Here is a 9975-nt window from a genome sequence, read left to right on the forward strand (position 1 = left end):
TAAATATCTCCCGCGGGGAGGGAGTGGGACGGAACGGTACAACCACAGTTGTGCGCCCGGCAGCGACGAAGTCAAATCAATTTTGTAAAGCGGGAAAAAATTTAAAATAAAATAAGACCAAAAGATAGTAACCCAAACATCCTTCAACCCTCCCCATCCGTCCGCCCGCTTTTGGGCACCGCCGAGTTACCGAGGGAGCCCGGGAGAGCATTCCTGCAGGCGGGCGCACCGCCCGTGCCGCGCAGCACCCGCGCACTCCGCGCCCGTCTCGGGGCGCAGGGAGGTCTGCGAGGAGCTTCCCGGGCCCGGGGATGCCCCTGCGGGGAGACAAGTGAGAGAGCACTATGGGGGCACGCCTGGGGTCCCAGGCAGGAGTTTATTTACACCAGGGTGCCGGGACACCCGTCCCCGTGGGCCGGGGGTCTAGAAAGGCGAGAAAGTCCTTCGTAAATTACACAAATTATACAAAACAGTATAAAATCCTTCGGCTGCATGTCAGCACCGGGGCAGGCAGGACTCCCTCCCCTGCTTTCGCTACAGTTCCTGCGGAGCCGGGGTGGGTGTGCGGGTGGTTAGGGGGTGACTGCGAGACCTCTGTCGTCCTTCCCCGAGGAGGACGGAGACATGCGCAAGTCCTCGTCGTCCTCCGAGCACTTAGTGGTGGAAAGGGACGAGCATTTGCAGCTGTGGCCGCCCCCCCCGCCCCGGTGGGAGCTACTTTTGCCTTCTTTCTTGTGCTTGACCCGTCGGTTCTGGAACCAAATCTTCACCTGCTTCTCGGAGAGGTTCAGGTAGGTGGCGATCTCGATTCGCCGCAGTCGGGAGAGGTACATGTTGGAGGCGAACTCCCTCTCCAGCTCCAGGAGCTGCGTGCTGGTGAATGCGGTGCGCATCCTCTTGCTGCTGGGCAGCTGGCTGGACGTGCTGTCTGGGAATGGAGAGGGGCGCACCGTCAGGACCGGCCGGACCCTCCGCCGCCCGCCCCGCAGCGCCGGCACTCGCCAGTCCCCGCTGAGCCCGCCTTGCCGCCCACCCTGCGGGGCCGCAGCCCTTCCTCGTCCCGGGGTGCCCGAGGCTCCCAGCAAGGCTGGAGTCCGAGCCCACGAGGGTACCGCGGCCGCCTGTCCCTCCCCGTCCGCGCAGCCCGGATCGGAGGCTCGGCGGGCAGCAGGGGAGCTTCCCCTGTCCGGGGCACCGACAGGGAGAGGGGCCGGGACTCCCCGTCCAGCCTCCGTGCGCCGGGCAGGCACCCCCTCCCCAGGCGCCTTGGGCAGGGTCCCCCGGGATCCCCATCACCTCCCGCAGCGCCCACCGCTGCCCTGCAGGCATGCACGCCCCGCTGCCGCCCTGCCCGCCTTACCCACGGAGATGCAGTGGAACTGCCGGGGGTCGGGCAGCGGGTAGGCGCCCTGGTAGAGCGCCGGGGCGTGCCCCACGCTGACGGCGGAGACGGAGTGCTGCTGGCGGGCCAGGGGCGAGTGGCAGTACTGGGAGCCGAAGGGAGGGAAGGAAGCCTTGATGAGGGGGATGGCGGGCGGCGGCGGGTGCAGCTGGGAGGCGGTGACACAGAGCGGGCAGACGCAGAGCAGCCCGGCCTTGCGAGCGTGGCAGGCGCCGGCCGGCAGCCCGGGCAGCGGGTGCGAGGGGTGCACGGCGTAGGGGAAGAGCGGCGGCGGAGGACTGCCCTCCCCCTTCTTCTCGCCCGCCTCCCGCAGCACCAGCGAGTCCACCAGGAAGGAGCGCGGCATGGCCCCGCGCAGCCCCGCGCAGCGCCCCGCGCAGCGCCCGCGCGGCGCCGCTGGCCAGCCCGAGTGGTGCTGAACGGCGCCCGCCGCCCGCTTTAAATAGCGCCCGCGCCATGTGATGGCGGCGCCGGGCGCTCAATGGGCTTTCTGTGGCTCTTCTCTTGGCATTCACGCCGCACGCTCCCTCATTATTTCCCTTGTTAACTAAATGAACTGCATAATGTACTCTATTCTTGTCGACCCCACCCACGCCGTAGCAGGCGGCCTCTCCCCTCCTCTCCCTTTGGCGGGGTTATTTTCTCATTCTCTCGCGATTTAATATTCTTTTCTTTCTCTTTATCGCTCTCCTTCGCTTTCAGCCCAGCTTTCAGCCCGCTCCCACTTGTTTATTTTGCCGGCTGCAGCCGCGGTCTCCGCCGGCGCAGCTTCCCCTGCCAGCCCCCCGGTGCCTTTCCCACCTGTGGCACCAGGTCGGCCCCCGGTGCCGACGGCCTGTCTCTCTCCCCTCTCCTCCGGGATGTCTCGTCCCCGCTACCTCGCCCGCCGCCTTCCCCAGCCCAGCGTCTTTGTTCCCAGCCTGGGTCCCGGACCTGCCACTTGTCGCTGTCGCCGCCGTCGGGGGAAGCCCCGGCCGCAGAGATGTGCCAGCCGGTGCTCCATATCCTGGACATCCTCCGGGCCTCTGCGTGGGCACCGGGGCACGGCTAACGGGTGCGGAGAGCCGCAAGCATCTCGGCCGCGCCGCTGCGGGTGCAGAAACCCCGACAGGCAGACCCCGCTCCGTGCCGGCGGCTCCCGAGGAGGGGGAAGAGGCGCTCGGCACACTCCGTGTGTCTCCACACCCGGTCCCGGTGCCCAGTCCCGGCGGTAGCACTGCCATCACACCGTGGCACCGCGGCCACCGCCAAAGCGCGCTAGCCCGAGCCCGCACCGATGCCGCGCAAAAGCGCCGGGAAGTCCCCGGGGCTGTGGGCACGACAGGGAAGCAGCTTTTTTTTTTCCCCGAACGATGAGATTTAACTCAAACACTGCGGCGGCTGCTGGATGTCTTAGCACAGGGACCTGCTGAGTTCGCAGCGGTGCCCGAAGCGGGCGCGCGTTCCGCGGGGCTCAGGCGCACCGGCGCTGCCCCGCGCAGCCGCTCCCCGCGCCGCTCTCCTTGGAGCTCCTTGCTTTAGTAGGTGAATAAGGAATGCTAACAAATAAGAAAAAGAAAAAAAAAATCGCGGGGATACGTATTCTACCCCGAGTTTCCCGTTTAATATACAGGCAATAAAAAGACAAACGCACCCTCCGACCCCTGGCAAAACGTGGGGAGATTGGTCCCTACAGTAACCTCCCCGCCTCGAAACCAAACGGGCTTTTTTGAAAAGGAGGGGGGAAAAGGGTGAAAGGAAGAAAAAGCCTTGGAAGTGGTGTACTCCGTGTCTCAGGGTTGTGCAGAGGTTGTTTTGCCTGTGGTCACAATTCTTATAGCAATCCACGGGAGTTTTGCCGAGAGACTATTGATGCCTGAGCCTAAAAATGTACTGATGTGCACAAATGAATGGCGAAAATCACAGAGCGAGCAAAAACGAATGTTAATAAAAACTCAGTCCCGCGATGATATAGAAAGGATTCCCAAGTGTCCTTTCCCTGAAAGTGTTAATACGGTTAGGATTTTTCTTTTTGATTTTTAAGGAAAAGGTATTTTAAAACATTTTCCGCCGGAGCCGGGTCCCGGGAAGGGGCATTTTCCCCGCTGAGAATTGGCTCGCCACCGGGGGTGGTGGATTCAGCCTTATTCCGAGGGATTCCCGCTGCCCAAGGGCTGAACCCCGGGGCTCCGAGCCGCAGGAAGGCAAAGGGTTAACAGCTTCTGAATGCACACCAAGCCCAAAGCTACTGGGAAAGAATATCCAAAAAAATAACCAGTTTTTTTTTCCAGCCGCTGGACCTTATTGAATGTCATTGAAGAAAGTTTTGAATGCCAGATAAAGAGAGGCGAATTAAAGTGTGTGACAGCAGAGGATAAGCAAACACAAAGAGAACTCTGTCACACTTTGGGCAAAATCCGTGGGCTTTTTACCAAGCCTCTTCGCTATGATTGAATTAAGTAATAGGAAAACATTTTCTTTCAGTTTAGAGCCATTAGACAAAAACTTCAAAGCGAATAACACTTTTTAATGTGCAGCTCAACAATGGAATCTGTTTTGTGCTGAAATGTTTAAATGGTTTGTTGTGCAACTGTGGGCTGAAATAACCTAGACTGCAGCAAAATAGCATCCTTCAGGCCGTTTTATGAGCGCTTGAAACTAGCACAGACCTTTAATCCCGGCACTTTAAACTAGCTCCCCTCCCCGTCTTTTTGCGCCCCCCTCTTTTTTTGGTTTTGGTGGGGGTTTTTTGGGTGGTTTTTTTTTTTTTAATAGAGGAAATTCTCCGGGTATATTTGCTATCTCGAAACGATCGCCGCTGAACGAAAAGGGTTCCGAGAGAGGGGGAAAGAGATCCGCCGGCGGGCTGCGCGCTGCGGGCGGCTCGGGGGGCCGGGGGGAGCCCCTCCCGGAGCTGCCCGGGGCTGGGGCTGCCCCGGCCCCGCTCCCGGGGCTCCTGTCGGGACAGGCTCCCGGCGGCAGCGGGATGTGCCGGCGCTGGGCTCCGCACGGAGAGAATCGCCGGGTGCTGGCTGCTCCCCCCGCGCCACACCCGGGGAAAGGGCTGGGGAGAGGGTGAGCATCAGCAGGGGACCCCAGCGAGGGGAACGTCAGGGATCGCTGCGGGGGATGCAGGAGAGCGCTGGCACTGAGCCGCGCCTGCCCCCCTGGGCTGGGTGACCAGGGGACAAGGTGTCACAGTGCCGCTGCCTGGGGGCGGCTGTGCCGGCATCGCTGAAAGGAGCTCCCTCTTCTCCCCGAGGGACCAGCCATCGTCGCCTTTTGTGGGGCGGCCCTCACTCTCCGCGGTGCTCGCCGCTTCTCCCCGAGGGTAGGAGGTGCCACGCACCACAATCCCTAAGTAAGGCACGGAGAGGTGCTTTGGTTTGGGAGCTGTGGGGACCTGAGGGTGAAATCCCGCTGGGATGGGAAGGAATCGCTATTTCCCAGGAGACCACGTCCTTGGTAGCTGAGCAGGGCTGGCGATTTGTGAGTGACTGTAATATTCCCCAGCCTATCCCGAGTAATTATTTTCCAACGGCAAATACCAAAATGTGAATCAAAGCCAATACTGAGGTGCAAGGCACACACCATGTGAAAGACTGTTTGAAGAATGTGCTTACACTGGATAAACACACCCAGGAGCAAGCCTGTGGGATACATGTGAATCCCTTCAATTAACCTGACCACTGAGTGATTCTGAGTAATCTGTAACAGTTTTTGCTTTACTTGGTTTACTTCTGGCCTCCAGGGATGCCAGAAACATAAGCTATTTTTGTGTTTTATTTCCAAAATAAAACACAGTTTATTTCCAGTTTTTTCCAAAATAAAGGCTAAAGCACAGGGGGTTTTGTTGTGTGAGTTTTTCTTTATCTCTTGTCTGTTCAATCAACTCCTTGCAAATTTACAATTGCATAATTTTTGTAGCCTATCAGCGATGGTTTTAAAGGGGGTTTTTAAAAAGGAGAGGCTGTTTACAAGGACAAATATTGCTAGCGCAAAGGGGAATGGCTTTAAACTGGAAGTGGAGAGGTTTAGATTATTTTTTAGGAAGAAATTCAGAGGGTAATGAGACACTGGAACAGGTTGTCCAGAGAAGTTGTGGATGCCTCATCCTGGAAGTGCTCACGGCCAGGCTGTATGGGACTCTGAGAACCTGCCCGTGGGCAGGGGGTTTGGGTTTGGAATGTAGATGATCTTTAAAGTCCCTTCAACCCTAAGTCATTCCACGTTTCTGTGACCCAGCTCTGCCACATTTCCATGTGGTTCATCCAGTTTTATCAGTTTTCCATCACAGTGTATCAAGACAATAGCTTATCCTGCCAGTAAAACCTGTGCCACAGGACAAAAGCAAAGATGCTTGTTTCTGTAACCTTTTTTTTCTCTTCCACAGCAGATACCTAGGGCAGAGATTTGCCATTTAGATCTTCTTCAGTCCCATTGGTTCCTAACAGGATTGGTTTATAAGGGAATATTGTACTCCTCTTCTAAGACAATTTGTTGCTCTGTTTCTCCTCCTTGATTTGACCTTTCACTGAGGAGACCATTTCAAAGATGTAGTAGGACATAAATAATAACAAAGTAACAAGAAAAGTGAGAATATGGAAAAACAAACAATTTAAAATAACATTTTGCTTTTATAGTGAAACCACATTTCAAATTTCTGGTGACCTTGTAGGACAAAAGTACTCAAAGGATGGAAAAGTGCTTGAGAGTAATGAAGACGAGGAATTGCAAAAGAGGAGTTGGATATTAGTTCTGCAGATGTTAAAATACAAAATTGTTAGAAATACCATCCTTCAACCTCAGAATCCACCCTATATCCCAGCTCTTTTTATTGCTATCTTCTCCTTTCTCCAAACATCTCACTTTTATGTGTTTCAAGTTCTCTACAAACTGAGAGCTTTAGAGGTTGCCAGACTGCTTTTTGAGAACATCCAGGGAGAAATTCTGTCATCTTGTAGGTAAGAAGTTGTATCACATCTGTTGTTTCTATGAAGCATTTGAACAGTTTCCTGTAGCTGATGTAGTTCTTTTTAATCACATTAATGTGGATGGCATCATCAAACCATATTGATCTGCAGTGTGGGTGCTTGAGGCTGTGGGCACACTGGTTTAGTGCTGGCTTTTGCCCCTTCCTGGCAGATTTGGGGGGTCTTGCAGTGGGTGTAGTTATTGCTGAATGAGATATCTGCTCAGTGCATTCTGTGATGGAAGAGAGAGAACTAAAGGTCTGTTAGATTCACTGATAAATATTTTTCTTTGACTTCTAATTGAAGTTTTACCTACAGGAAGCTGACAGGAAAAAAAAAAGCAGGTTGTCCCTATAATTTAAAAGAGAATATCAGAGAGCTGAAGACATGAGAGCCAATAAAGCCACTGAAGAACAAGCTCCCAGGTGGAGTTCCCCAACACACAGAAGGCTTTTCCTGGATGCTTTTGCAATGCTGCTGCACAGCCACATGCAGAAATGCATCACAAGTGTTGCCAAAGAAGGGGTATGGAAAATGGGGCAGGCTGTTCTGCTCTGGATCAGGTGCTGGTAGGTTGCACGTGGAGAGTGGCAAGGCTTGTGAGCAAAGAGAGAGGTTTGCTTACCTGCCCCAGGGTTTTCTGTCCACTGCTGGTGACGTGGTGACGGAGCCTGAAAGTTGCAGAGCTGTGTAGCTTGGTTCCTTTTCTGATGCTGACAAATACATGTTCCTCAAGTGTTTATCACACATGAACATAAAATGATTATTCTAAATGTTTATTCAGCTTGTGTAAAGCAGACCTCGCCAAGGTATGTTAATTCTTTTAACTTGCCAGTCCTGGCAGTAGGCTGAGAAAATTAACACTCTGAACTGACAAAATAATTTTCTTATTTCATTACATTTTTGAGGACTTTAACACCCCTTTTAAACATAGTAGAGTATCCAGAACATATTAGGTTACTTGTGTTTGTGTCTGCATAACTGATAAATTATATATATTTATGTTTATGTTTACATATATTTTTATATAGACATATCAGCTGTGTATGATGGATGTTTACAGACCTACACAGCCATACTGTGGCAATTATATGAGAAATAATTTCCTGGAAACAGAGTCATTTGTTGACCTCCTTATATTTGCATGCTAATCTTCTATTTTACAGCACACTATTTTTTAGGGACAGAAAACAATCACTAGTTAACAAAAATAACATCAGGGATATCGAAGCCAGTACATGACAAACATATGTGATGGCACTGCCTTTTTTTTGTATTTCAAATGCAAGTAAAGCCTGTGGTTTTCTTTCTTCTGCTTGTTTGTTTTGGTAAGCAAAGTGACCTAACACTTTACAAAGTTTGGATTTGTAGTTGTTACAGCCTGTCCTCAATTAGTAAAATCCTTGGAAGCTTCCTGCTCAAAATGTGAATGTCACAAATCTGACTTCACACCTTTTTGCTGTTAGATCTTAGAGTTCCACATTTGGAGAGTGGTGTCAAAGACTCTCCTGTCAAAAAGAGTCTTTGACACCACTCTCCAAATGACACAGCTGAGCTAGTGCTGGGGATGTGCACGAGCAAACAGGCTCAAGGATTCTCTTGAAGCTATATCCCTGTGTACCTGGTGTGTAGAACCACAGCTGAGCTACTGCCGGGGATGTGCATGAGCAAACAGGCTCAAGGATTCTCTTGAAGGAGCTCAATTTTTATCTTTATTCCCTCCTGCCATGAGCTGAGGCGGTTCCTTCCACTGTGGTCCAGGAATACTGTCCACTATATCATCCCAAGCAGAGCAGTCATATTTTGGGAAAATAGCCCAAAGCTGAATGCCAATGAAGTTGAATAGGAAGGCAGCATACTCCAAAATACAAATTGAATTTCCTGGACTTCTGGAATCCTTCAGGCTTGGCAGATCCTTGACCTTCAACTCTTGAAGTTTGTGAGAAATACTTCATCATGAAAGGATAAATTAATGGCTGGGTAAATGCTGATCACCAGCCATTGAAAATAATCTTTCTCCACTACAGAAAACAAAAGAATCTTAGCCAAATTTTATTCTTTATGTAGTTGTACTGTGGCTACATGAACAATCCTCAGTGTGTTACCTGCCACCGCACCTATTACAGACTTACAGGGAACTCACTGCCTTAAGAAGAGGGAGTCCACATAAGAGCTGGTCGTTGTTGGCTCCCTTTGTACTCAATGGGAAGAAACATGGACCTGCACCATGGGATTTATTTGACTCATTGCAGAAACCCTCAAAGTTAAAAAAATACAAATATCCCACCAGAAACGCTTACCCGGTACTATAAAGGATCCCTAAGTGCCTGCCCCAAATGCATGTGTGAGGTGAGGGTTATGGGTGCTCTGTCCCTGTCCTGCTCTGCCTCAGCTGTTGCCCTATCTCATGGATGCAGGCTGTGACTCTTTGGAGCACTGAACTCTGCAGAAGCCACGGAGCTGCACAGCGTGAGCTGCGTGGAGCCCCTCTACTCCCACTTTTGAATCACTGAATCTGACAATGAATCATTGTTTTTCTGACACCTCTTGCAGCTTGTATAGACGAGGTCAGAGCCTTTTAACTCTACTTCTGTCCCAGAGTATGGAAACTAATTAGAACCCTGCGTGGGTTTGGTGTTCCTGTCCCGGGAGACCAGATTGATCCATTACATTTTAGGCAGCCATTCCCCTTTACTCTGTATCTTCTAACTTTTCCAGTTTTTCAACTTCACTCCTTTCTTGGATGCTGTCCTTACTTTTCCTTCTCTTCTTCAGAGTGTCTGTAATTTTTTCCATTACCATCTTCCCTTGTTGTCTCTCTTTTCTTCTCTTCAGCCAGATCAGTCTCTCAGTAAATGGAACAAGTCTTCTAATAGCCTTTCATCCAGAAGTGTGAGAGAAAATTTTTGAGTCTGAAGTCTTCCAATTATCTCCTTCAAAAGATAAAACTAGAAAGGTTGATAGAGACTTCTCCAAATTTTTCCCATTCCTTCCCTTGTTGTCTCTCTTCTCTTCAGCCAGATCAGTCTCTCAGTAAATGGAACAAGTCTTCTAATAGCCTTTCATCCAGAAGTGTGAGAGAAAATTTTTGAGTCTGAAGTCTTCCAATTATCTCCTTCAAAAGATAAAACTAGACCCAGAAGGGTTGATAGAGACTTCTCCAAATTTTTCACATTGCCCAGATTCAGGGCTAGGAAAAACAAAAACAAAACCAAACCGACAAAACCCCAAACAGATGAGGAGACTCTGATGTCTTGGTCACAGGGACATAAAAAAAAAAGCAGTAGGTTAAGCTCGCCAGAAAGAACAGGCTGGGGGAAAAGGAATGTGGCAATAAGGAAAGAAGAGGAAATTATTTCAGAAATTTCAGTAGATGTCAGACTAATTGTTTGCAGAGGTGAATAAGTATTTAGATCCAAACTTCAGCACCAACTGGAAAAGCTCAATAATAACACAAATTTTCAATTCTTCTCAAGAGATTTTAACCAAACTTCCACTTGTTCTCTTTTGACAGATAAGATGTTCTACACCAAGAAAAAACAGACTGAAGTGTGCCTGCCATGGTTTTCCATTTCATTTGTCCTATGGACATTCTCTGTCTTTTATTTAATCAAATCCCTT

At 50.8% G+C, this 9975-nt stretch overlaps 1 protein-coding gene across 1 annotated transcript; it reads right to left on the reverse strand.

Moving 5' to 3' along the window:
- Positions 1–572: 572 nt before the first annotated feature.
- GSX1 (GS homeobox 1) lies at positions 573–1748 on the reverse strand. The gene is made up of 2 exons (XM_039718671.1): positions 1361–1748; positions 573–928 (listed from the first exon to the last, which is right to left on the reverse strand). Exons 1-2 carry the CDS (start codon positions 1746–1748, stop codon positions 573–575), a joined length of 744 nt encoding a protein of 247 aa, XP_039574605.1.
- Between the last annotated feature and the right edge of the window lie 8227 nt (positions 1749–9975).

The sequence above is a fragment of the Passer montanus genome, unplaced genomic scaffold (genome assembly GCF_014805655.1).
Source record: "Passer montanus isolate IOZ18808 unplaced genomic scaffold, ASM1480565v1 scaffold4, whole genome shotgun sequence".
Lineage (NCBI taxonomy): Eukaryota > Metazoa > Chordata > Aves > Passeriformes > Passeridae > Passer > Passer montanus.